A 27,506-nucleotide genomic window follows, 5' to 3' on the forward strand; every position below is an offset into this window, starting at 1 on the left:
GGTTGAAGCAGGAAGCGATCTACGGGCAATGTGGCCCGTGTTGAACAGAAGCCCCTGCAGAGCGCAGAGCACAGGCACCGCTCTGCAAGCCACAGGGGTGTCTCTGCACGAGGGCGTCACGGGCACGGGTTGGTCATGCCTGGCCTGGCAGCTGTTTCCCCTGGGGCCAGGGAAAGCTCCAGGGCCCATTGCGGTGTGTCTGCCCTAGGTGAACAATGTGCGCCAGACCTTGCCGGTGAGCGCAGCAGGAGGTGCCATCACGGTGAGAAGGAGCGGCCGCTACATTGTCCTGGATACAGACTTCAACCTGAGAGTGTCCTATGACACTGACCACTCGGTGGAGGTGACGGTGCCCACCACCTACTTCAACCTGACCTGCGGCATGTGCGGGAACTTCAACAACCGGAGAGAAGACGATTACCTGATGCCCAACGGGCAGCAAGCTGCAAACACCAATGAGCTGGGGCAGAGCTGGCAGGTCCCAGACAACGACTCCTCTTGCGGAGTCCCCGTGCCGTCCCCACCCTGCACTGCAGAAGAGGAGACGCTCTACCAATCGGAGCAGTTCTGTGGCAGGCTGACCGCCAGGCCTGGCTCTTTTGAGAGGTGCCACGGCGTGATCAACCCCCAGAGCTACTTTGAGACCTGCTCCTACGACCTTTGTGCCCTCGACGGTAGCCAGGAGGTCCTGTGTGCTGCTCTGGAGGCCTACGCTGACGCATGCCAGGCAGCCGGTGTGACTCTCCTGCCCTGGAGGAATGCCACCTTCTGCCGTGAGTACCTGCCTTGCTGTTGGCAGAAGGGAAATGGACCGCACCCGGTGTCCAGAACCCCTAGCTAAAGCAAGTCTCTGGTCTTGCCCTTCCCAGAAGTTCATCCTTCCCTGAAGGCTTGCTGCTCCTAACCGTCCCCTTCCCATTGCAGCCCTGCTGTGCCCCGCCAACAGCTCCTATGACCCTTGCATGACCGGCTGTCCTGCCACCTGTGTTGACCCACAAGCCCCGCAGAACTGCTCCAAGCCCTGTGTGGAGGGCTGTGCATGTATCTCTGGCTTCCTCCTCAGCGGAGACACCTGTGTGCCCGAGGCCCACTGTGGCTGCCTCTTTGAAGACAACTACTACAGCGTGAGTGGAAACCCTGCGCTGGCTTGCACCCTTCCCAGAGCAATCCCTTGCCTCTGCTTTCTGGCCTGCGGAGGCAGGCACTGACGCTCGCTGTTTCTCTGCCTGCAGGAAGGCGAGTCCTTTGTGAGCGAGACCTGCACTCGCCGGTGCCGGTGTGAAGCCAACGGCCACATGGTTTGCTCTGCGATGTCCTGCGCTGAGGATGAGGTCTGCAAGATCCAGAATGGCCACAGGGGCTGTTACCCAGCCAGCACTGCTTTCTGCCACATCTACGGCGACCCGCACTACAGCACCTTCGATGGGAAGCTGCATCACTTCCAGGGCTCCTGCAACTACACGGTGGTGACGGGCTGTGACAACTCTTCCGTTGGCTTCAGTGTCACCACTCGCAACAAACATCGTGGCAGCCGCAGCTGGACAGCTCTGGACTCTGTGGCGCTGTCCATGGAAGGCCTCCACATTGCACTGCGCCAGAAGAAGGCAGTCTATGTAAGCCCCTCATTTTTACACCTGGGAATAGCGGATGCCCTGGGCTCCATTAAGTACTGCTTTTTCTCTGAGAGGAGCCTGATGTTCCCTGAGCCTGCTGGTGTGCTCACAGAAGAGCACGGCGAGGCTCTGAGTGGGGCGGATACGGCTGCTTGCACAGCAACAGATCTTCGGCTCGTTGCCCCGAGCTCTCGGTGTGCCGTGTGTAGAGCAGCTGCTGTTCTCGTAGGCCTGGGCAGGGTTTCTCGTGCCATCGGTGCTTCTGGCACACTGGGCCTTGGCACCATTGCAGTGAAGAGCAGTGACCTCTCAGTGGAGGGCATCTCCTTATGCTTCTGTCTCCCTCTCTCTCCCTCACTCAGATCAACGGTGTTCTGGCCACCCTGCCTGCTTCTCCTGTCCCCGGTGTGACCGTTTCCCTGAGCGGCTCCTCCGTGCGGGTTTCTACCAAGCTGGGCCTGCAGCTGCAGTTCAACGGGGACCATGAGCTCCTAGTGAAAGTGTCAGAGAAGCACAAAGGCAAGCTGTGTGGGCTGTGTGGGACGTACACTGGGAACCAGCACGATGACTTCATGCGGCCCGATGGAGCTGTTGTGCCCGACTTCAACGACTTTGGAGCCAGCTGGATGGTGCCGGATGATGAGTGGCTGTGAGTCCTTCTTTCCTCACGTTGGACAACGGGAAGTGTGGAGGGGAGAGCTGTGAGGGCAGAAGGGAGGGAGGGTTGGGAATAGCAGGCAGGGGGCAAGGGAGAGGAGGCAGGCAGTGTGAGAATGAGCGTGAGAACATGTAGAGGCTTCACAGCAGCAGCAGACACGTCATCCTCGCGTCTCACCACCCACCAGTGGGATGTCCTGTCTGCAAGTGGGTGCCAGACGTGTGGCCGTTCCCCTCTCCCCTCAAGGCTGGCTCGCTTCTGGCAGTGTCCAGACCTCTCCATGCAGTCAGGGTGCACAGTGCTCTCTCCCCACAGACACGCTGCACTGGTGTCCTCGGTGACCTGTGTCTATGGCTCTGCCACCCCGCTCCACGCACTGCAGATCAGGAGCTGATGTGGCTGGGGTCCAGAGCCTGCTGAGAGCTCAGGGCTATCTGTCTGCTTTGTAGGTGTGACCCAGCCATCATCCCGCCTGTGTCCTGCTCCCCCACCGAGGAGGAGGCAGCTAACAAGCAGTGTGCAAACCTCACGCAGCTCGGGGGCCCGTTCCAGCCATGCCATGCGGTTCTGCCGCCCAACACATACTTTGAGAGCTGTGTCTATGATCAGTGTGCCACGGGTGGCAGCAGGGAGTATCTCTGCAATGACCTGGCAGCCTACGCCACAGCCTGTGCTGAGGCCGGCGTTGCTCTGGAAGACTGGAGTGCTGGCACTGTCTGTGGTAAGCGTGCTGCTCATCTTCTTTGTGGCCCACGTTGAAGGAATGGGGCAGCTGTGCTGGAGGTTTCTCTGTGTGTCACCTAAACGCTCCAGTGGGCCAGCCTCTGGGCAAAGAGACTCTCTGTGGCTGGGATACCACAGGTTTCCCGTCCCTTGCTCCTTTTGCTGTGGTGTATGGGTGTTTGGGAAGGGTGTAACATCCACGCTTGGAGTGAAATCCCAGTTACAAAACACATCTTCTCCACATCTCTTTCACTGTAGATGTGGCAGATCCTCCAACCCCGACCTCCTTGCCAACCAACTCAACGCAGCCTCCATATACAACAACTCCACCAACGCCCGGGCCAAGTCCAGGTACTGTTTTCTCCCACCTGTGTTTTTTCCTTGCTGTGCTAGGCACAGGGCTCGTGGCCTTCTGCAAGGTTGGTCATCCTCACGTGGCCATGTGCACGCCAGGGATGCAGGTGATCCCTGTGCACATGTGGAACACGTGACCCCACCCTCATTCTTGAAATTCTGCTTTCTTTTCTGTACCATACTGGGCTCCCACAATAGACTGCAATTTTGACTGCACGTTCGACGACGACTTCTGTGAGTGGGTCCAGGCAGATTACAGCAGCATTGACTGGATAAGGCACAAGGGTCCAACGCCCACGCAAAACACCGGCCCCTCCTCCGACCACACAACAGGAGGTAGGAACAGCAACCAATACGCAGTGGTCCTTCAGGCAGAGGGCTGTCCCTGGGAAGAAGGCAACAGGCAACAGGCCTCTTTTATCAGCAAATAGAGCCAGTGTGTTTCCTGGCCTTGATCCACAGCTGTTCGTGGCAGTCTGCCCCAGAGCCGCAGCCTTCCTTTAGCAAGGTGTCTGGCCCTGGCAATCGCTCTGTGGTACCTTGAGGGCCCACAAGGGCCTGCCGGGCAACAAGGGGGAAGGTAATGCAAAGCTTGATGTTGTGGCTGTCTCAGGGGAGTAGGAACAGCCCTCTCTTTTAGGAGACACTGGCTTCTCCTGAAATCAATGATGAGTGGGCCCCAACGCTGCAGAGCTATGCGAGGACCGTGGCGATGCCTTGGAGGTGGTGCCGTGGCCTGATCCAAGCCACGTAGCTGCCATGGCCCAGAAAGCACAGATCACAGCTGGCCTGAGTGCAGTGCGGGGTGGTGGCTTAGGGAAGGGCCTGTGGTTGCTCTCCCCTCCTCTTGCCTGCCTTGAACCGCAGGAGGGGATGCTCCCAGGACTGTGTTTGCGTTTTCCCTGGCTGCTTTGTCTGGATTTCATGGTTTGTGACGGCGTGGCTCACGCTCTGTTTCAGACGGCTACTACATCTACCTGGGAGGGAACAACACCTACCCCGGCTTTGTGGCTCATCTGCTCAGTCCGCTGTGTGACTCAGAAGGACTGCACTGCTTCCGATTCTGGTATCACATGTACGGAACGTCTGAAACAATGGCCCTGCGAGTCTACGTGCTTAAGGGCGATGACCTAGTGCCGGTCTGGAGCAGCGTTGGGAACCAGGGGGACAGATGGCTCTTGGGAGAGATCCCAGTGCACAGCACAGGAAAATTGCAGGTAAGGGCAGAGGCTCTCACTGCTCTCTGAGATGAACCGTGTTTTCAAATGGCAGTTCACACACGTGACCGGAACTAATGCTGGGAACCGTCCTTTGCCTTAGATTGTCCTGGAGGGAGAATGGGGTGAAGACTTGCGGAGCAACGTAGCATTGGATGATCTGTCCATCAAAAAGGGATCCTGTGCAGGTACAAGGCTGGGCTTGGGAAGGGCATCTTGAGAGATGTCACCAGCTGAGATGGCAGGCTGTGCTGCAGGCAGGAGCACAGGTTGCCTTTGTAGCACCGTGTAGGCCGGTGTTGCGGCCTGGGCCCAAGCAGGCTTTCCTGAGGGAGACTGGAGCGCTGGCACTGCCTGCAGTCACCGTTTTGTTCATGGATTACAAGGCTCGCAGCCAAGACGTTGGGCTTAGCTGCCGAAGTGCCTAACCTCTGTTTATCACCCGGCTATGCTGGCGACAGCGCCCTTGAGTGGCAGGGCTCTTTCTGAGATGACGCTCTGCAATTGCTGCCCTCGGCTTCTCTTGTCACGGTGTTGGGGTGTTTGGGAAGGGTGGACCAGCTGCCTGCAACAATACTCCCGTTTTGACACTGACCTCCTCTGTCTCTGTCTCTCCATAGTACCACCTTCCCCACCACCAGACACCACGATGGAGCCAACACACACGCCATCAACACCAACGCCAACGCCAACACCTGAGACGACCTCAGGTACTGCTGCTGTTGAGACACATATTGTGTGTTGTTCCCGTCCTGAGGGTCTGGGTGGGGCGCCTGCGCTTGTGGCGTTTCGAGGTCAGAGGAGGATTGAACGTGATGCCTGGAAACAATAATCCTGTCTTTTCATACGTCTCCTCTGTCTCTTGGTAAAAGCGGTAGACAGGTCATGGGGCTGATGTTCTGCTGTGTGCAAGGTGGGCTGGGGAGAAGAGGCAGCAGGAGGTGCTGAGCTGAGCTTTTCCTCTGCTCTGTCCACTGCCAGGGACCTGTGTGGTGGAAGGAGACCCTCACTACCACACATTCGACAAGCAGCTGCACCACTTCATGGGCACCTGCACCTACACCCTCTCCAAGCTGTGTGAGAGCAACAGCTCGCTGCCCTTCTTCAACGTGGAGGCGGCCAATGAGCACAGGGGAGGCAACACTCGCGTGTCATATGTCCAGTACGTGGATGTCAACGTGGCCGGCCAGCAGATAAGGCTGGGGAAGAGCAGAGCGGTGACGGTGAGCGAAAGGGGCCGAGGCAGAGGGGCTGTACAAGAGGAGAGACCTGTGCCAAGTGAGTTGCTCCAACCCCGTCTCGGTTCCTGTCCTTCCAGGTCAACGGAGTGGCAGAGATCCTGCCCTGCTCACCATCCGCGGGTGTGCACGTCTCGTCCAGCGGATTCTACACCGTGGTCACGACAGACTTTGGCTTGAGAGTGAAGTTTGATGGGAACCATCGGGTCGAGGTGACGCTGCCAAGCACTTTTGGGCAGAAGGTTTGTGGCATGTGTGGGAACTACAACGGGATTGCAGCAGATGACTTCCTGAACCCGGAAGGGGTGCTGGAGCCAGACTCCACCAGCCTGGGCAACAGCTGGCAGGTGTCCAACGACAGCAGGTGTGTGTGGCCTCCCAGCAGGTTGGGGACAAGTTGGGTGACTGGTGAGGAGGGTACGGGCAGAAGATGACCTCGGGGCCCTTCTCCCTGCCTTTCCACAGCTGCTCAGCCGGACCACTCCCCACCCCAGCCTGCAATGAGACAGACACGCAAGTCATTGCCAGCAGCCTCTTCTGTGGGCTCCTCACTAGCCCCAGTGGCCCGCTTCACGTGTGCCACGCTGTGCTGAGCCCCAGCAGTTACTTTGAGACCTGCCTTTACGACCTGTGTGAGCTGGGGCTGGACCAAGAGGCCCTGTGCAAGAGCTTGCAGTCCTATGCAGACGCCTGCCAGTCGCTTGGTGTCAAGATCCCTGCGTGGAGGAACACAACCTTCTGCCGTAAGTGGTGCCACGGATCATTACTCTCAGGAAAACACAGAAAAGGAATGAAAGAGAGGGGTGGGGAATAAGAAATGTTTTTATGACGTGGCGTGGTAGTTGTCAGTAGCAGAGGCACCGTTTTCTGCTGTTTCAGCTGATCAGGTCTGGCTTAGAATACCCCTGGAGCCAAGCAGACCACAGAGAAAATCGAGAGAAAACATAGCACGAAGAAGTGTTATCTTCTTCAAGTAACGCCCATGTCTTCTGTCTTGGTAGCCATCACCTGTCCGGCCCACAGTCACTACGAGCCCTGCGCTGCAGCCTGCCCTGCCACCTGTGCTGACCCGGCGGCTCCCGCTACCTGCCAGCTGCCGTGCGTGGAGGGCTGTGTGTGCGACAGCGGGTACCTGCTCTACAATGACCGATGCGTGCCCAGCCAGCACTGCGGGTGCTGGCACGACGGGCAGCACTACCCCGTGGGCTCGGAGTTCTGGACAGACAACACCTGCTCCTCAAAGTGCACGTGTCCCGCGCGCGGAAGCAAACTCCAATGCTCCAGTGCCTCGTGCCCTGCGGGCCAGTACTGCGGGGTGCAGGATGGGAAACCTCAGTGCCTCAAAGAATCCTACGGCATCTGCCACGTCCACAGTGACCCCCACTACATCACCTTTGACAAGGTGACGCACAGCTTCATGGGCAACTGCACCTACACCCTGGCCAAACTCTGCTCCAACACCACCTCCCTGCCCTACTTCAATGTGGAGGCCAGGAACGAGCATCGGGGGAACACCAGAGTGTCCTACGTGCGCGAAGTCCTGGTTGATGTCTACGGACAGCGCATCGCCATTGTCAAGAAGGAGACGAGCCAAGTGCTGGTAGGCAGCGGGGCTGGCACGAGCGTGGCACGGCTGCAGGGCAGGGCTGCCTTTCCGTGGCAGGGCCTGGCGAGGACCGGACATCTCCGTTGTCCCAGGCCCGGGTGGGTTTCCCTGAAGCCGCTGGGTTGCTTTGTTTTTCTTTTCTGGGTGGGTTGAAGCAGGAAGCGATCTACGGGCAATGTGGCCCGTGTTGAACAGAAGCCCCTGCAGAGCGCAGAGCACAGGCACCGCTCTGCAAGCCACAGGGGTGTCTCTGCACGAGGGCGTCACGGGCACGGGTTGGTCATGCCTGGCCTGGCAGCTGTTTCCCCTGGGGCCAGGGAAAGCTCCAGGGCCCATTGCGGTGTGTCTGCCCTAGGTGAACAATGTGCGCCAGACCTTGCCGGTGAGCGCAGCAGGAGGTGCCATCACGGTGAGAAGGAGCGGCCGCTACATTGTCCTGGATACAGACTTCAACCTGAGAGTGTCCTATGACACTGACCACTCGGTGGAGGTGACGGTGCCCACCACCTACTTCAACCTGACCTGCGGCATGTGCGGGAACTTCAACAACCGGAGAGAAGACGATTACCTGATGCCCAACGGGCAGCAAGCTGCAAACACCAATGAGCTGGGGCAGAGCTGGCAGGTCCCAGACAACGACTCCTCTTGCGGAGTCCCCGTGCCGTCCCCACCCTGCACTGCAGAAGAGGAGACGCTCTACCAATCGGAGCAGTTCTGTGGCAGGCTGACCGCCAGGCCTGGCTCTTTTGAGAGGTGCCACGGCGTGATCAACCCCCAGAGCTACTTTGAGACCTGCTCCTACGACCTTTGTGCCCTCGACGGTAGCCAGGAGGTCCTGTGTGCTGCTCTGGAGGCCTACGCTGACGCATGCCAGGCAGCCGGTGTGACTCTCCTGCCCTGGAGGAATGCCACCTTCTGCCGTGAGTACCTGCCTTGCTGTTGGCAGAAGGGAAATGGACCGCACCCGGTGTCCAGAACCCCTAGCTAAAGCAAGTCTCTGGTCTTGCCCTTCCCAGAAGTTCATCCTTCCCTGAAGGCTTGCTGCTCCTAACCGTCCCCTTCCCATTGCAGCCCTGCTGTGCCCCGCCAACAGCTCCTATGACCCTTGCATGACCGGCTGTCCTGCCACCTGTGTTGACCCACAAGCCCCGCAGAACTGCTCCAAGCCCTGTGTGGAGGGCTGTGCATGTATCTCTGGCTTCCTCCTCAGCGGAGACACCTGTGTGCCCGAGGCCCACTGTGGCTGCCTCTTTGAAGACAACTACTACAGCGTGAGTGGAAACCCTGCGCTGGCTTGCACCCTTCCCAGAGCAATCCCTTGCCTCTGCTTTCTGGCCTGCGGAGGCAGGCACTGACGCTCGCTGTTTCTCTGCCTGCAGGAAGGCGAGTCCTTTGTGAGCGAGACCTGCACTCGCCGGTGCCGGTGTGAAGCCAACGGCCACATGGTTTGCTCTGCGATGTCCTGCGCTGAGGATGAGGTCTGCAAGATCCAGAATGGCCACAGGGGCTGTTACCCAGCCAGCACTGCTTTCTGCCACATCTACGGCGACCCGCACTACAGCACCTTCGATGGGAAGCTGCATCACTTCCAGGGCTCCTGCAACTACACGGTGGTGACGGGCTGTGACAACTCTTCCGTTGGCTTCAGTGTCACCACTCGCAACAAACATCGTGGCAGCCGCAGCTGGACAGCTCTGGACTCTGTGGCGCTGTCCATGGAAGGCCTCCACATTGCACTGCGCCAGAAGAAGGCAGTCTATGTAAGCCCCTCATTTTTACACCTGGGAATAGCGGATGCCCTGGGCTCCATTAAGTACTGCTTTTTCTCTGAGAGGAGCCTGATGTTCCCTGAGCCTGCTGGTGTGCTCACAGAAGAGCACGGCGAGGCTCTGAGTGGGGCGGATACGGCTGCTTGCACAGCAACAGATCTTCGGCTCGTTGCCCCGAGCTCTCGGTGTGCCGTGTGTAGAGCAGCTGCTGTTCTCGTAGGCCTGGGCAGGGTTTCTCGTGCCATCGGTGCTTCTGGCACACTGGGCCTTGGCACCATTGCAGTGAAGAGCAGTGACCTCTCAGTGGAGGGCATCTCCTTATGCTTCTGTCTCCCTCTCTCTCCCTCACTCAGATCAACGGTGTTCTGGCCACCCTGCCTGCTTCTCCTGTCCCCGGTGTGACCGTTTCCCTGAGCGGCTCCTCCGTGCGGGTTTCTACCAAGCTGGGCCTGCAGCTGCAGTTCAACGGGGACCATGAGCTCCTAGTGAAAGTGTCAGAGAAGCACAAAGGCAAGCTGTGTGGGCTGTGTGGGACGTACACTGGGAACCAGCACGATGACTTCATGCGGCCCGATGGAGCTGTTGTGCCCGACTTCAACGACTTTGGAGCCAGCTGGATGGTGCCGGATGATGAGTGGCTGTGAGTCCTTCTTTCCTCACGTTGGACAACAGGAAGTGTGGAGGGGAGAGCTGTGAGGGCAGAAGGGAGGGAGGGTTGGGAATAGCAGGCAGGGGGCAAGGGAGAGGAGGCAGGCAGTGTGAGAATGAGCGTGAGAACATGTAGAGGCTTCACAGCAGCAGCAGGCACGTCATCCTCGCGTCTCACCACCCACCAGTGGGATGTCCTGTCTGCAAGTGGGTGCCAGACGTGTGGCCGTTCCCCTCTCCCCTCAAGGCTGGCTCGCTTCTGGCAGTGTCCAGACCTCTCCATGCAGTCAGGGTGCACAGTGCTCTCTCCCCACAGACACGCTGCACTGATGTCCTCGGTGACCTGTGTGTATGGCTCTGCCACTCCGCTCCACGCGCTGCAGATCAGGAGCTGATGTGGCTGGGGTCCAGAGCCTGCTGAGAGCTCAGGGCTATCTGTCTGCTTTGTAGGTGTGACCCAGCCATCATCCCGCCTGTGTCCTGCTCCCCCTCCGAGGAGGAGGCAGCTAACAAGCAGTGTGCAAACCTCACGCAGCTCGGGGGCCCGTTCCAGCCATGCCATGCGGTTCTGCCGCCCAACACATACTTTGAGAGCTGTGTCTATGATCAGTGTGCCACGGGTGGCAGCAGGGAGTATCTCTGCAGTGACCTGGCAGCCTACGCCACAGCCTGTGCTGAGGCCGGCGTTGCTCTGGAAGACTGGAGTGCTGGCACTGTCTGTGGTAAGCGTGCTGCTCATCTTCTTTGTGGCCCACGTTGAAGGAATGGGGCAGCTGTGCTGGAGGTTTCTCTGTGTGTCACCTAAACGCTCCAGTGGGCCAGCCTTTGGGCAAAGAGACTCTCTGTGGCTGGGATACCACAGGCTTTCCTGAGGGAGACTGGAGCGCTGGCACTGCCTGCAGTCACCGTTTTGTTCATGGATTACAAGGCTTGCAGCCAAGATGTTGGGCTTAGCTGCTGAATTGCCTAACCTCTGTTTATCACCCAGCTATGCTGGCGACAGCGCCCTTGAGTGGCAAGGCTTTTTCTGAGATGATGCTCTGCAATTGCTTCCCTCACCTTCTCTTGTCACGGTGTTGGGGTGATTGGGAAGGGTGGACCAGCTGTCTGTAACATTACTCCCGTTTTGACAGTGACCTCTTCTGTCTCCGTCTCTCCATAGTACCACCTTCTCCACCACCAGACACCACGATGGAGCCAACACACACGCCATCAACCCCAACACCAACGCCAACACCTGAGACGACCTCAGGTACTGCTGCTGTTGAGACACACATTGTGTGTTGTTCCCGTCCTGAGGGTTTGGGTGGGGCACCTACGCTTGTGGCATTTCGGGGTCAGAGGAGGATTGAACCTGATGCCTGGAAACAATAATCCATGTCTTTTCATATGCCTTCTCCGTCTCTTGGTAAAAGCGGTAGACAGGTCATGGGGCTGATGTTCTGCTGTGTGCAAGGTGGGCTGGGGAGAAGAGGCAGCAGGAGGTGATGAATGAAGCATGTCCTCTGCTCCTTGCACTCTGAGAGGCCTGTGTGAAGTGCCTAGCCTGTGTTTATCACCCAGCTGTTCTGGTGGCAGAGCCCTTCAGTGACAGGGCTCCTTCTGAGATGACGCTCTGTGGCTTTTGCCCTGGGCTTCTCTTGTCACGGTGTTGGGATATTTGGGAAGGGTGGACCAGCTGCCTGCAACAATACTCCTGTTTTGACACTGACGTCTTCTATCTGCAACTCGGTCCAGGCAGATTATAGTACTCTTATATTTTGTAGTATACTGAAATTCTGTTTCTTCGTCCTGTCTTTATTTTTTATATAATTTTAGTATATCGACCTGGAAAGGCTGAGGTATTTTGGAAATACTCTATAATACCTGTACAGATAAATTTTAACTGCTTCTTTCCTCCAGTTTTAAGTACTGACTTCTACATATGTCAGCTTTTTAAAGACAGTATAGTGGTAGCTCACCTAGTTAGTTTGGATGTCTTCTGTGGGTTTGGGTAATTGGTATGTATGTAGGTCCTGGAGTTCTAGTAATTTTCTTATAAGCAATTAAGGTTAACATGTTACGCAACCATAAATACATGAGGTTTTTTTGTAACATCCCATGGCATAATAGAGAAGAGGTAAGGACCTCTATTTTTTGTTTGTTTGTTTTTATTGTTGGTAAAAACCAAAAAACTCCTGCAAGATTAGCTCTGCTAAGATTCAGTGGAAAGAGTTATTTTTTTTAATGGGAATTTCCTGTTAGCACTCAAAACCTTACCCAGATTTCACTCACAAGTGGACACACAATGCATACCTCCATTTTTACGTATCTGACATATTATGACTCATTATCTTTATATTTTTTTGAAGTGTGAAAAGAGTGTTTTGTGTGTGCAGTGTTCAACAAGTGTCCCATAACTGATGTGAGTACAGAACTCCAGACAGCTGGTGGTGGAGCAGTGAGTTCTGGCTAACCAGCCCTTTAAAGATTTTGAGTAGATTCTTCCTCTTTAGTCAGAAATAGCCTTTCGGACATCGACACTAAAACCCCACTGCTCTACTCTACATAATAATGTTTTAATAACAAACCTTTTCTAACATCAAAGCTTTTTGTTTTTATTTCTTTCTCAGCCTCTAGCATAGATTTCTGATACAGAAGAGTACAGATTCCTTAAGGGTCCAGAGACAGGAGGCTGGGCTGGGATTTGAAATGTTTTGATTAATGCAGTCACTGTTATAGCTGAGCAGCAATTACTGAGTAAAACAAAGTGGGGAAAAAAGCAACTGCAGAAGTCTGTCAGAGATTCAGAGAGAATTCTTCTGTCTGTCTGTCTTCCCAGACCGTGCTTCCTGCAGTGCCTCTGGTGATCCACATTATAACACTTTTGACCACAGAGTTCATAATTTCATGGGAAATTGCACTTACACCCTCTCCAAAGTGTGCCACATCTCTGAGAGTCTTCCATACTTCGAAGTGTCCACAACAAATGAGCACAGAGGAGGCAACACCAAAGTCTCCTATGTGAAGTCAGTGCAAGTGGAAGTCTACGGCAACCACATCTCTTTGCTAAAAAACAAGAAATTGAATGTAAGTAAATGCTTGATTAAAATACATGTTTTTAAACTGGTATGAAGCTAATGAAATATTTTCTCTGTTTATAGAGTTCACAGCAAACTTTCTCTTATTATTAGATAAATGTATCTCTTCTAATGTGATGTCAAACAAATTTGGTCAGTATAAGTGTTCCTTAATTACTTCCAGTTCCCTTGTGCACAGATTCACTGGTCTATTTTAGCTGCTGGTACTTTCAGGAGTCCCAGCAGCCAATACACTGACTTTTACAACTTGCTATGCAGGTGAATGGCAGCAGAATGAACCTGCCTGTATTTATTGAAAAGAAGATCAGTATTCAAAGCAGTGGTGGATACATCCTCTTGGAAACCAACTTTGGACTGTGGGTGAGATATGATGGAAATCACTATGCAGAGGTCTCTGTGCCTTCTACTTACAGCGGTCTGCTCTGTGGCCTCTGTGGTAAGTCATAGGCCTAGTCACTTCTTAGCTGTAGAAGCTGATGATTACTTAAACTTTTGTTTTCTTAGCGTGTCATACTTACTCTTACATCTGAAATGTCCTAGTTCAATTAACTCTCCATGGGTTTTCCACACTTTTAATTCAGGAAATCTACCTAAGAAATCATCTAATGGTGCAAATAACACCATTTGATTTAAGTCCAACATTCTACAGGTAGGATCCAAGGAAATGAGTTGGCTTATTTTAGCTAAGCAATTCTTTCTTATATGTAATGCGATCTAGTTACATAAGAACTTACAGATTTCTTACTTCAAGTCCACAAGCCTGAACAGCAGCTCTGGTCAAAGTCTGAAACACAGCTGAGCTTTTCTTATTTTGCCAGAATACAGTGATATTGAACAAATACTCTCCCTAGTTCATTGTATTTTATTTTACAACCTGAAACCTAGGGTTTTTTTACAGGTGTGAACTTCATGTGTCCCATAAATCTCTTTTTACTCTCACAGGTAATTATAATGGTGATCCAAATGATGACAACATAAAGTCCAATGGTGATATTGCAAGTAATTCCAATGATCTTGGACATAGCTGGCTTGTGCCTGAGAATGACACCATGTATGTATATTAATTTAATCACATGGCATTTGTTAATCAAACTCTCTAAAATCAAACATCCATCCACTCACTGGCTTTGTCATCCAGGGCCATTTTACATTTTCAACTCGCCTTTTTGAAGTTGGGAGTTTAACTTTTATATTAAACAGAGAATGAGAGAGGGCTTGTGCCCTTTAAGTCTTTTTTTGCCAAAGCAGGAACTACCTGCTGAGTGTTAAGGGGCGTGGGACTTCAGTCCAGTTCCCTGATTGGAAACCGCAACTGGATTTCCTAGGTCTTTTTTTCAGTTAAAACTTTGAATAGCCCAGAAGGCAGAAAAATGGAGTCCATTCAGTGATAGGGTTGACATCATCTTTTCAAAGAAGCTGGATTAAGTCTTGCAATTGTAATAAAATATACCCTGTTGTGCAGGGTTGTCACATGTCAATCTTTCACTGAAAACCTGATAGTAAGGGATCAGAAACACTCACTTGATTTTGCTTTCTTTACCCAGATGCTCCATTGGGACAGAAGAGCAATGTGATCCAGTGCTGGAGAGTGAAGCAAAGAAGAATACAGCATGTGGCATGATCACAGACCCAACAGGTCGTATGTTGGTATTTCTCTGGGAACCGTGTGATGGAACATTTTATAGCATGTGTTGTTCCTCTCTATAGTCCATTGTTCTTAGCTCATGTTGGAAGCATATAAAATCTCCAGTGCAAATGGCCAATGTAAGACTCATAGATGCTTTGTTAAAATATGTCAACCATTCAGACAGTGCCTATATGCCCATGAAGAATATCTGGGAATGTGCACAGGGAGCCATAGCTTCCCTTTGCTTTATAGTGACTTGCACTCTGCTTGCTAAAAGAAATTATTCAGAGGGCACTGTTATTGCATGTATTACATCTGTAGATGTTCCCTGCATTGGAGAGACCCCGCGGTTGTATAGAACTAGTGGATTGCCTAGCCAACAACTCTTAATTTATATAAGCTGTGTTGTATCAATCATGCAAAAAGAAGAAATCCTGATCTAGAGGGCCAAGTCCTGTTGTACATGCTCTGCTTCAGGTTTGAGTTCAAGTTCCTAAACAAAGTTAGCAGGCAGCACTCACTATACATTAGCTGTGACTGAAAATAGATGGTGATGGTGATCTTATTCCCAGTTTTCTATCCTTCTATATAACTTCCTTGATTTACACAGGAATCTTCAAGGATTGTCATACCAAAGTGCCCCCAGAGAATTTCTTTGAAAACTGTGTTTATGACATGTGTTTCACTGGTGGGCAGTCAACATCCTTATGCTATGGACTGCAGGCCTACGCTGAGTCGTGTACCAATGCTGGGATATGCATAGAGTGGAGGAGTGCTACTCTTTGCCGTGAGTGTTGTGACTTATAAATATCTATTCTGAAATAAAATTTCAAAAGTATGCATGTTCTCCTTTACCTTTTTCATGCATGTTATTTAATTTTATGTAACACATCGAGTATAATCTATCTTCTGTCATGTCTTGAGCCTGCTTCAGTTTCAGTACCATTCCAGTGTTTGTATAAAACACTTATTTCATGAACATTTGGATACATGTAGGTCTAATCCTTAAAGTTTTAATAATTTGCTATTAGTTTCTTAGAAAAGTTTGACTACATTCAACTGTATCTTATGGGAGCTTCTGCATTAGGGAAGTAGCTGTTGCTTTGCTCCACTAAAAATCTATCATTCTCAATCTAAGTAGAGCTGGTAGTCCTCTGTACGCAAATGCTTATTGATGGCTTTTGGTTAAAAAACTAGTTTAATAAGAGACCTGGAGAAACAGCTACTTGTAGGAAGTTTACAAGAATTTCTTTTTAAAGCAAAGAAATCAAATATTCTCACCTCTCTCCCAATTAATTCTCCTCAGAATGACCTTATGGAAAATTTCATTAAATAGACTCATACTTCTTAGAATAAAGCTTTACAGGGACTCCACTGCTGCTGATTTTATGCATCATTAGGCACCTTTCTACTTGCCAGGCATCTTCTACTCGACCTTTACATCCACAAAGTACACACCTGGAGAAAAAAAAAAAAATCTTCTACAGGTCAACCACACTGAAATAAACCATAATTCTTCCACACGTTTTTTGTCTTTTACACTAATCTTGGTTATACCAGTTTCAGCAAATCACCTTCTATAGTTTTGCACCTCTTTTTCTCTTTTTCTTTTTCTTTTTATTTTTCTTTTTCTTTTTCTTTCTCTTTTTTTTCCTTTTTTCTTTTTCTTTTGGTTTTTTTTCCCTGTGATGAACAACTAGCTCTGCATTGAAACTAAACCATAAAAAAACCCAAAACAAACACCTGAGAGATTCTGGGAGCTGCTCAGTTTGGAAAAAGAGTTACTATGACTTTAGAACGGTTTTAAAGCACCCAGTTAAGTCAGTCCTTAGAGAACAGAGCACAGAGAATTCATCTGTAAAAAGAAGAACAATGAATAAATAAATAAATAAATATAAAAAATATAAGAAGAGCAAGAAATAAGCTTCTAACCCTCCAAATCAGATTCAAGCTCTGGACATCCAGACTCCATAGGCTGAGGCCATAGCCCAGGACCTAAGTATCTATGGCTTGACTGTAGTGATAAACAAGTCTCAGCCACATTAAGGAGATTGACTCTCAAGTGCTTCCTCCATCAGTAATTCATATAAAAACTGAATCAAGAACCTGACAAAGGGCAGGTGTTCTGGCTAGATGGCTGGAGATGTTGGCTGTAATTGCCTGCAGGACTAAGAGATCCTGCTGTAGAGACAGAAATAAATGAAAGTCAATATGTAGCGATTTATTATAGAAACTATCCAGAATCAGTATTTAGAGGCTTTTTTAGATGACAGACATGGACAAATGCTTCATGCCTTTCCTGGAGAGCATGCTTTGAGTGACAGAAGCCAAATTCTACCATGAGCAGGAGAGGTGTGACAGTATGATATATTTCCCTTAAGGGGTCTCAGTGAAAAACAGAGTCTGATTTTTAGTTGTTTTTGAATACATGACAGCTGTTCAAACAGTAACCATAGTAACAGGGCCATATCATTTGGTATAGGACAACATTCTTCTGTCCACTTAAAGGAGTAACTTTCTGTCTTTAAGCCTGCAGAAAAAGTTTTACTGAACCAAGCACAATTAGTCCTATATGACTACAGCAGGTTTGCCTTCAAAGGGAGCCTACAATGTTTAACTTCTTCTGTGCAGTTAAGCACAGGGTTACCCACCTGCCTTACCCATTCTACCAAAAGCCACCCCTCTCACACTCCAAGAACATAATTTGTACTCACTCTCTCCAGTGTCAGACCTTCTAGCAACAATTTTTTGTATATTTTCAGAGGGAAACAGTGAAAGCATCAAGAAAACCTTTATCATTATTTTGCTCTTTTGAGTGATCTTATTTTTCCTCTTTATCTCTAGCAATGTCCTGTCCTGGAGGCAGCATCTACAAGAGCTGTGGCACTAGGTGTCCCTCTACCTGTCTGAACATCTCAGGAGTTGATTCCTGCAGTTCCTTACCAGTGGAAGGTTGCTTCTGTAAGGAAGGCTACGTTTTGAGTGGAGACATTTGTGTGCCAGAAAGCAGCTGTGGTTGTGTTGATGAAAAAAACCAGTATCACCAGGCAAGTTACCTCGGGTATTTAAAGAAAAAATAAAGAATGAACAGGGGAACTCATTCTTTATCACCATGAGAGATAAAAAAATGTTACTAACACAGTTATTATTTACATCATTAATAATAACATTTTGCCAGCCTTCCTGATCCCTGAGCTGTGCGGCTACAATTACCCAAATGATCATATATCATGCACATTCAGATGATAGGAATTCAATTGTCCCTTATGCTATTAACTTCCAATTTATCTTATCTTATATACTCTATACTCTTCTTCCACTCAGCTGGATGAAAGCTGGTTCACCAGTTATCCCTGCACTGAACGCTGCACCTGCAATGCTAATAACATCATTACATGCACATCCTGGGAGTGTGGCATCCGAGAGGAATGCAGTATTAAGGATGGTGTGCTGGGTTGTCATTCCAATGGTAAGATCTGCCTGAAAATGGTTCTAATGTCAATGCCATCATTAGATCCTTCTTCTAGCTGTATTACAAATATTTTTTCTTGTGTGATGTCAAAGTTAAGTCCCAGCTGATTGCTGCCAGTGCTAAGAGATGAACAGTCACCATGATCTGTCTTGCAAGCACAGATCCCCTTCTGTTGTAGTGGATATCAGCAAAACTGGATGCTAACCAAAAGCTCACAAGGTCACTTGGGTTCCTTTTGGCTTGATAATACAAATTCAAGCCCTGCATCAGCAGTGCCGCAAGCTCTAAATTTGGGCATAATTGAGAAATGCATTTCTGAGAGTCTGGGTGATGGCAAGTGCATTAAGTATCTATGTATATAGATGCAAATTAGCTTATGTTTATATTTACACAAACATATAATTATTTTTTTTTACATAGCTAAATAGGAAAGCTCTGTACTACTCTCAGTTACCATTACAGAAATTTATAAAAAGGTCCATTTGCTGCCAAGTTTGCACAAAATTTGCAAAGTAAATTTAGGAGAGACTTCCTGGATATTCCTTATTTCCAAATAAATGTCATTGACATGGACCTGAGATAACTCTGTGAAGGTGTGCCCACATAATAACAATCAGAATTAGATTGCTATGCTAATGCAAATATCTTTGGTCAGTTGATTCCATGGTGAAATCCAGTCCGAAATTCTTAGACCATTTTTTTCATCTTCAGGTCAAGCAACATGTCAAGTGGCAGGAGATCCCCATTATTTCACTTTTGATGGAATCACATACACTTTTGTGGGTACCTGCACCTACACCTTGGTTGAGGTTGTCGACACCAACAACGTCATTCCTATAACCATCCTTGGCAAGAATGAAGATAGAGGCCTCAGAGGGGCCACATACCTGAAAGAAGTCTACATAGACGTGTATGGTGTACGAATCACCCTTCAGAAAAGCCAAGGAATCCTGGTAAGAAGTGGTGCTCTTCAGTCTGGTTAGAAGTGTCTTAAAACTAGTTCGCTACAGTAGCTGCAAGAGAGGATATTTGTGTTTCCTAAGAAATATGTATGCATATGCTTAGTACTTGTGGGCACCTCCATTAAATTTCATAGGGAAATATAATCTCTCACTAGTTCCCAAGACTTCTGTTATGGGTTTACTGCTGTATTGGCTATAACTTGGATATGGAACCCAGAGCCTCTAGATCAGAGAATTGTTACCTGAACTAAAGAATGGAGCTTCCCACTTCAATAGCTGTTGTCAATTCTATCACCTATAGCTAGCTAACAAGAGCAGAGGAAAAGCAAGTCATACCGTATTGGTCTAGAGTAGCACAGGGATACATGGCAGTACCAAAGGCAGGGAATCCACCCAACAGATAAGTAAAGACTTTCTCACTACCAGGAATCCTTCCAGATCCCTGTAACAGCATGGGCTATGAGTCCTGCCCAGATGTTCTCACCTAAAAAGCTGATTCCTGCAACCCATAGTTGGAATATGCAGTGGTGGAAGTCTAAAGGAGCTAAAACTGTCATAGAGAAATCTCCAGCACTGCAAAAAATGCAGACTGTGAACAGAAATGCTTTCATGGTATAATGTCCTTACTAACAAATGACAAACCCTTCTAGCTGAACAATGAGAGAGTCTACACTCCAGTAGAGAACCGGTTGCGAGGCTTGTCCATTGGAAACGTTGGCAGATTTATAGTAGTGGAAACTGACTTTGGTGCAGCAGTGAAATATGATGGCAACCACCACCTGGAAATCACCCTTCCACAGTCTTATTTCTCAAAGGTAAGATTTAGTATTTAAACATCTCACACTATTTCAAAACCGCTGCTTTGAATGTCTATTTTAATTACTTTTATTTCTATGTTTTACTACTGCATCTTTCTTAGTAGCTGTATTGTGACACACATAATTTTTTTTCCTTTCTATTTTTTCTTCTTCTCAACAATTTCCTTGTGTTCAAAAGGGGTAGTTAAAGAAAATTACCTGGCTAGGGGAATACATCCAGATTCTTGAATTAAATGCCTTGAGGCATTAGGGAACCACAGATTTACTGCAGTTTCTATTTTATTTCTCCATGGGTGCAGTGAGACACTAGTGAGTACGTCTGAAATGTGTATTACAAGATTGCTTGTTGGTGGTGATTTGGTCACATCATTTCATAGGCAATGAATAAGAAGTTATTGGGGAAGCTGATGTAGAACAGAAAGTGCTTAGAATATGGTTCTTAATAATTTGCAGGTACATGGCATGTGTGGTAACTTCAATGACAATCGTGAAGACGATCTGTTCTTGCCCAATGGTACACTCGTCAGTGTCACACAGTTTGGAAATAGCTGGAAAGTGGAGGAGGACAGTGATGAAGGGTAAACATAACTTCTCATACTTTGCATCTTCCTTGAGGAACAGCCTCCTTCCAACTGTTTTGACTGTTTGCTACTTTGTAACATATAAGTTGTGTGCATGAGACTTTTCTTGAATTTGAAGCTCGTAAAAAAGCCATCACCACATGAAGCCACTATATGGGCCAGAGGGAAAACACAGCGATTCTATTGATTGACATACACACTTAGGGAATTAGGCTTTGGAATAGTCCACAGCGTGGACATTGCCTCTGTTTATCTTATGATGAAAACACCTAGAGCAGGACAATGTTGTTGGGGAACAGTGAGGGCCAGTGGTTCCCTAAGAGACAGGGAAGTAACACATCCGAAAGAACAGTGGCCTCACCAGCCAGGTTCCATCCCACTTTACCGGAGCAAGACAACTGGGGTAGGCCCAAGGGTGGAAGCCAAGAGTCCAGACCACCACACAGCGCATAGTGATGAGGCAGGTATGAGGTCAAGCTGTGAAATACATCCTCTAGTCAAGGTCAAGTGAGACTAATGAGAGTCAGACACAGCATGCTGGTTGCCAGACAGGTCAACTTCTGCCTAATCTTTCACTCATAGACAGAAAGAAGCCTGCAGTATCTAGCAATCTTTAAAACCTTTCAGTCGAAACAGTTTGTACAACTTTCGGTCTCTGTCTTATAGATGTCTTTGAAACTTACATGCAGCTGTGTCTGTTCTTTAATGCAGTTGTTCATCAGACTTGAGAGAAGATGATGTTCCACCTTGCACTGCAGAGAATAAACCAGTCATTGAAAGCCAGTGCAATGTCCTAAAATCAGACAAATTCAAAGCATGTCATAATCTAGTCAATCCCGAAGACTTCATACGGATCTGCATCTATGACATGTGCCAGTACGATGGCATGATGTCCACTCTCTGCGACATAGTTCAAGTCTATGTGGACAACTGCAGGGATCATGGAGTCAACATTAAATGGAGGAATAGCACATTCTGCCGTAAGTGCACAAGCAAGTGAAAAAACTGAAACTTGGATGGCTGATAGCATGGAAACAAGTCAGCACTATTGGGTGAATGAGTTACGTAAAAGAAATTTCAATGCAACTTCTCATAAAATGCAATTGTATTATTATGATTTTATGACTCCATTGTTGCACTGAACTATGTTCAGGCTGAGCTAAACCCAGTGATAACTCAGGACTAGACAAGTTATTGACAGTAATGTGGAGATAGAATGGCTTTAGAAGCCAAATGAGCGCAATGAGATATTGCAATGAGTATAAAATCAAGCAATAATATAACCAGAAGGCGAAAACAAAGTAGGATACTATGTTAGGAGACAGGACTCAATGCCGCTCACTGTGTTTTGTGTGAAAACTTGCAATTTGGTCAGTTTCTTATGAAAGGCCACGTTCTTAGATTGATTCCCAGTGTATGTGCCTCACTCCCGTTCAATGAACCTACAAACAAATCGTGTAAATATTAGTAAAGATTACACAGTGTGTTTCTTTTTATTATTTTTTCACAACTTAATATGACATTGTGGAATTAATTATCACATAATGTTGTGAAGGACAAAACAATTAACTGGTTAAAAAATGAGCCGAATGAATGTTGAACGGGTCCAACAGAAATTCTGAGTTGCCTCCTTGCCACGACTGGAGGAAAATAATGAACAAATTAAACTTTTGTCCTGCTACCCTGTTTTTTGAACTGTCCCCTTATGCATCTCTAGTCACTGGCAGAAACAGGGCATAGTTTTAGATGAATCTTCAGTCTGAAAATGTGTATCTATTGTTCTTGCATGTCTGTGGTTAAGCTGGATATACACCTGGTTTGCATCACTAGGGGGCTGATCGTTCTAAGGAATTTGTTCTAAGTATTCTAATTTCTAGCAGTGCCCACAGAGGCATTTGCAGTTGAACTGGAATACTGCATCTGAATGATCTAGCGCCAGATGCCACCAGTATGCCAGGCATACCAGTAACAGAACTGAATCAGCAGCTCCAGGAAGGGTTCTTTACTTTGACTTTGTTGGTTTTTTTTAAAATAAAATATTCAAAATCAAAACTGGTTGATGATCAAAATAAGCTATTGAAAGGCAATGCTATACTACCATTCTTTAGGCCAAGTTGTAGCTTTCAGGCAGGCCAATGTGTTTGCAGTGCACTTTCTAAATGTATTTAATAACGTTGGCTCTGTTCTCTTCACCCACGCAGCACTGCCCTGCCTACCTCACAGCCATTACACGGACTGTGTCTCCACCTGCCCATCAACATGCAATGACATTTTTGCCTCTTCCCTTTGTGAGAAGACGGAAGAGTGCACAGAGGGTTGTGAGTGTGATGATGGTTATGTGCTTAGTAATGGCAACTGTGTACCTCTGGGCAACTGTGGCTGCAGGGATGATGACAACAATTACTACAGTGTAAGTAGTTTCTATGGAGCAAACCTTTGGCTGCAAAACTTGTATGAGGTTGTTCCTGTCCATCTGAATGAGAGAGAAATCTTCATCACCTACCTCTAAAATATCTTTCATCTGATTCGTAAAAGCTGTAGTCTCAGGCATTAGAGATACAGGATATTGGTATTTTGCATCTGAAGAAGCCAAAATTAAGGCATATTGGAACCTAGTCAATGAGTCAGAGTTATTCAGGCAGTTTATCCTAGCCTTGTTTTGTGTTCGAATTCTCATGTAAAAGAAAAAAGATAAATGGACTAGGATCCCCATTCCCAGGCTTTTGGTGAAACTACACCTGGATTGAGCAGTTATGGAATCACCAACCAGCCAGGTCGCACCTGGCCAGCTCTCAAACCCTTTACTATAGAATTTTTATTGCATTGCAAAGCTAAGGACCTTGATAATATATTATTAACATAATTTGTGTCCAGGCTGGGGAGACCTGGATAACTCCACACTGCACCAAAAGATGCCAGTGTCAGAAGAATGGTGTCATCACATGTAAGAGCTATAGCTGTGATTCCAAAGAAATCTGCGTGATCAAAAATGGAAAACACAAGTGCATTCCAACAGGTATGTGCAGGCAGGTCTTCACTTGGTCTTCCCTGAGGGCTGAAGAAGGAGGACAGATGTGGGTGTCCATTCTTTCTTACAGGGCACTTGGAGTCTTTTCCACAGGGAATGAAGGCAGCTCTAACAGTGCTATTGACAGCATACTATTGAACACAAAAAGGCCTCAGTTCTCAGAACAGAAAGTTCCAGTGCAAAACAGACAATTTGTAGAGGGAAGTGGAACAAGACTTTACTTACTTACAGCTAGAATTTTGACAGTTAAATCTGACTAGTTTAAATTTTAAAAAAGAAAAAAAGATTTGCACTCTATCTACAAAAAACAGAACTCGGGCATGTCTGTGAATTCTTTGGCAATGGTCCTGATTTTGCCATTACATGTTGATTTGAGCATATAAAAAAAAGGCAAAACAGGACAGAGGAGGTCTGAACAGATACATAATAGGCCAGTCAGAGAACTTTGGTGCTTTTTGCTCAATAGTTGCTTTGGCTAAGCAAAGTTAATCCCATATTCTATAGGTAAATGGGATTTTTTAGGAGACGACTTGTTGCCTAGTGACTCTACACTTCAATTTTGAAGAGTAATATGGCATAAGACCTATTGTATTTACGATCACCACAACAGCACAATGCAAATCCAGCTTCCCTCTGCTCCACTTTGACAAAATAGTACAACAGAGGCCCCCCGGCAGTCTCAAGGAGAGCCTTGCTTCTGGAAAAATGGTTTGCTCTGCCCTGTACTCATTGGTCAAGGAGAATACTTAGATAATACTCACTGCATCTGATTGTTATGTCTGGTGAACCTAATGATCAAATTAGTAACCTCAGAAAAAATCAGTGTAACAGCAGTGAGACAGCCATAATTAGACACTGCTTTTCACGTTCCAGTAATTTTGCAGTAACACATTGCTGAGGATTACGAAACCCCCTCTAAGAGCCACTGCAAGCCACTCTGTGTGGCAGAGTGGTTCCTCTGCAGAGGACCAATGTCCACAACTTAGTCTCTATAAAGTCCAAAGAGCCTAATGTTCTGCTTCAGTTCAGTTGGCTCACACTGGTTCTCAGCAGAGGAATGAGTTTCTCTGGCTGTCTCTCCATCTGAGTGGCCATTCACTAAAGTAACGCCTGAGCATCCACCTTTACTTTGAGACCTGCATACTGGCAGCAATCATTTTTATCTAACTTAGTTTAAACTGATCCATGCAAGGCATCTGGCACGTTTCAGACTGCAGAGTAATGAAGCTCTTCCCTTTTAGGTTTTGGGAAATGCCAGATCATGGGCGATCCACACTACATCACCTTCGATGGTCTGGTGCACCACTTTCAAGGGAGGTACACATATATTCTGGCTGAAACCATCCCTGACCTACCTGATACTCTGATGCAGTTCAGCATTGAAGGCACGAACTATCCTTTGCCTCTAAGTCGACACATAACTTACCTGAAAGAGATTCTCATCAATGTTTACAATCACACTGTGCAATTCAGGCAGAACAAGCAGATTTTGGTAAGTCTCTTGCTGACTGCAGAGCACAGAGAAAGGCCCTCTATTGGAATAAAACACGTTTAAGTAATAAATGTCTGTTTTGAAGAATTTAAGTGCTAAGGCTAACAGCATTGTTACAGCAGTGCTATGGGGCAACCACAAATGTGATTTTCAGTTGTACTGAGTCTTTCTTCTATACAGCTATGAAGGATATAATTCTACTGCAAACTAACAAATAGAGATTTATCAATAAAACACCAAATATCCCAAGACTTACAATAAAGTCATATAAGTTTTTATTGGTGTTAAGGAGATGAAAAGTGGGAACTGCTGCAAAAACTTTATTTCCTTCTCCTTTATGATGCATGAGAGTATATTTGGCTCCTATATATATTTTTAACTCATTAATAGAAATCTCTGAGGATGATGTAAAAATACTGCACTTTCCTCAATGTACAACTTTGTTAACTTTAAAAGAACTGAATGCTGAGTTTTTTCTTGGTTAAATTATATGATTTACTTATCATAAAAACAGAGGAGTGTTCATTTGTAACATTGACCTGTACTGAAATTAGATTTTAATTTGGCCTACATATCATGAATTTTAACTTCTTCTTTCCCTGTTAGTTGGATGGTGTGAGGGTGAGACCCCCTGCTCGTCCTCACGAAGGTATTCACATATATCAGAGGTCAAGAAGAATTTGTCTCGAGACAGATTTTGGCTTATATATAAACTTTGATGGCAATCAAAATGCAGGTAAGTGACAATTAGACAATGTGCAGGAATATTTGTGCTCTCTCAAAAAATGCTCTCATTCTAAAGGAAGTATAAATCCAAGGCAAAATTAGAAACCTTCACTCTTTCAGCCTATGGCCCTTTGTGATATGAACTTCCACAAAATTAAAACAAAAAGTGTTTCCCAGGAACCAGAAAAATCATAAAACTGGCATATCTTTATATGAATCCACCTGAACTTAGAAGAAATGAGATGTAGAGTCAGACTTTTCTACTTTTTTCATGTTAAGTAAGGTCTCAATGATAAAAATGAAGGAAAATCACTTAAAATTGCTGATCAGGATGATGGAATGAAGACTGGATCTGTCCCTTTGCCAGATTTACCCAGTCATAGGACTGAGGTCCTCAATCTATACAGCTGTTAGTGCATTCTTTTACGTGCTTCCTCTCAAGCCTATCCCAGATAATCCCCAGTTTTAGTGTTTCTCAGCAGGGTTCTTATATCACATATACACAACTCACTCATGTAAGTTGAACCCACATTGCCTCCTCTGTTCAAAGCACAGTTGCTCCTAATTTACAACAGAACATAGCAATATTATTTCTGAATGTATGGTGAAAGTGCCACGCTATTTATACCTGTAGCCATAATTTCAAACCCTAAAATTCCAACTGCAGAAAGAAAAGGTCTGTTTCACAGGAACTGCATGTCTCAACAAGCAAGTGGACTGTAAGTGAAGGGAAAAAAGCGGGTGGTACATTCGGTTTCTTGCAAAGCAGAAAGCAGTATGCACTATGGGCACTCAAGTGGTGATGCAATGTTATATAATACCTTACTGGCTGCAGGGAACAGCTTTTTTCGGGTCACAGATCACAGAAATAGATCTATGAATACATGTGTAAACATGTATGTTCAGGGCTGTGTCTATATGCTGTGTACGAGGCCCATGTCACATTAACAAGCTCTGATTTGAATAACGAAATGTGGTACTTGGCACTGCTTTCCACCTCTTACATACATTCAGAAGCAAAGATTTTGTTGTAATGACTTTTTTTGTTTTCTTCCTTCTGAATTTCCCTAGACATAAAGCTGGCCACCACCTACAGAAGCAGAGTGGAAGGCTTGTGTGGTAACTTTGATGGGAGACATAGAAATGACTTCACAAATCCAAATGGTGTTTGGGTGAAGAATGTGAATGTGTTTGGTGAAAGCTGGAAAGTTCCTCTAAGAAGAACCTCTCGTCTCAGGTACTTAATTTTTAACTTAACATCTATGGCAAGTATAGCCACTGGAAGTGAGTGAATTAGGCCATAACTAATATTTAGCAATAACTACATTGTCCAATTTCTGATCTTTCTTTTTCTCTTGGTCTCTATGTAGGGACTTATCCTGCTCATCACTAAGATGTATCAGTGCCCTTCTCTCTAGCCCAAAGAAAACTGAACTATTACTGCATTACTCCAGTTCAGCATCCCTCTTTGGACCCATAGTAATTAAAACTGCTAGGGCAGCACAGGGATGTATAAGATCTTTGCCAATGTCATGGTTCCTGGTAAAGACAAATACATCATGTTTACAAAGGCTTGTAGTGATAGGACTAGGGGCAATGGGTATAAACTGGAGAGGGGCAGATTTAGACTAGGCATATGGAAGAATTTCTTCACCATGAGAGTGGTGAGGCACTGGAACAGGTTGCCCAGGGAAGTTGTGGATGCCTCATCCCTGGAGGTGTTCAAGGCCAGGTGGCCTTGGACAGCCTGATCTAGTGGGACGTGTCCCTGCCTGTGGAAGGGGGGCTGGAACTACATGATTTTTAAGGTCCCTTCCAACCCAAATGATTCCATGTTGTGTTGAATGGGCCTGAGAGAGGAAAAATCCTGGTTTAGTATCATACCTCCCTCTGG

General features: G+C 47.4%; 1 protein-coding gene across 1 annotated transcript in view; it reads left to right on the top strand.

The window, feature by feature from the left end:
• Nucleotides 1-27,506, top strand: part of LOC138724734 (IgGFc-binding protein-like) — an 83,426-nt gene that overhangs the window by 49,803 nt on the left and 6,117 nt on the right. Inside the window, exons 36-67 of the mRNA XM_069864952.1 lie at nt 209-773; nt 925-1,124; nt 1,233-1,613; nt 1,976-2,262; nt 2,721-2,992; nt 3,547-3,684; nt 4,309-4,565; nt 4,669-4,753; nt 5,186-5,275; nt 5,547-5,788; nt 5,884-6,167; nt 6,269-6,546; nt 6,805-7,403; nt 7,765-8,329; nt 8,481-8,680; nt 8,789-9,080; nt 12,807-12,895; nt 13,165-13,342; nt 13,849-13,957; nt 14,451-14,542; nt 15,144-15,320; nt 17,378-17,580; nt 17,858-18,002; nt 18,717-18,958; nt 19,618-19,782; nt 20,239-20,363; nt 21,078-21,346; nt 22,568-22,776; nt 23,241-23,382; nt 24,636-24,886; nt 25,493-25,622; nt 26,684-26,849. Of these exons, the coding sequence (XP_069721053.1) occupies nt 209-773; nt 925-1,124; nt 1,233-1,613; nt 1,976-2,262; nt 2,721-2,992; nt 3,547-3,684; nt 4,309-4,565; nt 4,669-4,753; nt 5,186-5,275; nt 5,547-5,788; nt 5,884-6,167; nt 6,269-6,546; nt 6,805-7,403; nt 7,765-8,329; nt 8,481-8,680; nt 8,789-9,080; nt 12,807-12,895; nt 13,165-13,342; nt 13,849-13,957; nt 14,451-14,542; nt 15,144-15,320; nt 17,378-17,580; nt 17,858-18,002; nt 18,717-18,958; nt 19,618-19,782; nt 20,239-20,363; nt 21,078-21,346; nt 22,568-22,776; nt 23,241-23,382; nt 24,636-24,886; nt 25,493-25,622; nt 26,684-26,849 (7,427 nt within the window). The remainder of the gene's footprint in view (nt 1-208; nt 774-924; nt 1,125-1,232; nt 1,614-1,975; nt 2,263-2,720; nt 2,993-3,546; nt 3,685-4,308; nt 4,566-4,668; nt 4,754-5,185; nt 5,276-5,546; nt 5,789-5,883; nt 6,168-6,268; nt 6,547-6,804; nt 7,404-7,764; nt 8,330-8,480; nt 8,681-8,788; nt 9,081-12,806; nt 12,896-13,164; nt 13,343-13,848; nt 13,958-14,450; nt 14,543-15,143; nt 15,321-17,377; nt 17,581-17,857; nt 18,003-18,716; nt 18,959-19,617; nt 19,783-20,238; nt 20,364-21,077; nt 21,347-22,567; nt 22,777-23,240; nt 23,383-24,635; nt 24,887-25,492; nt 25,623-26,683; nt 26,850-27,506) is intronic.

Source organism: Phaenicophaeus curvirostris, chromosome 10 (genome assembly GCF_032191515.1).
Source record: "Phaenicophaeus curvirostris isolate KB17595 chromosome 10, BPBGC_Pcur_1.0, whole genome shotgun sequence".
NCBI classification, from domain to species: Eukaryota; Metazoa; Chordata; class Aves; order Cuculiformes; family Cuculidae; genus Phaenicophaeus; species Phaenicophaeus curvirostris.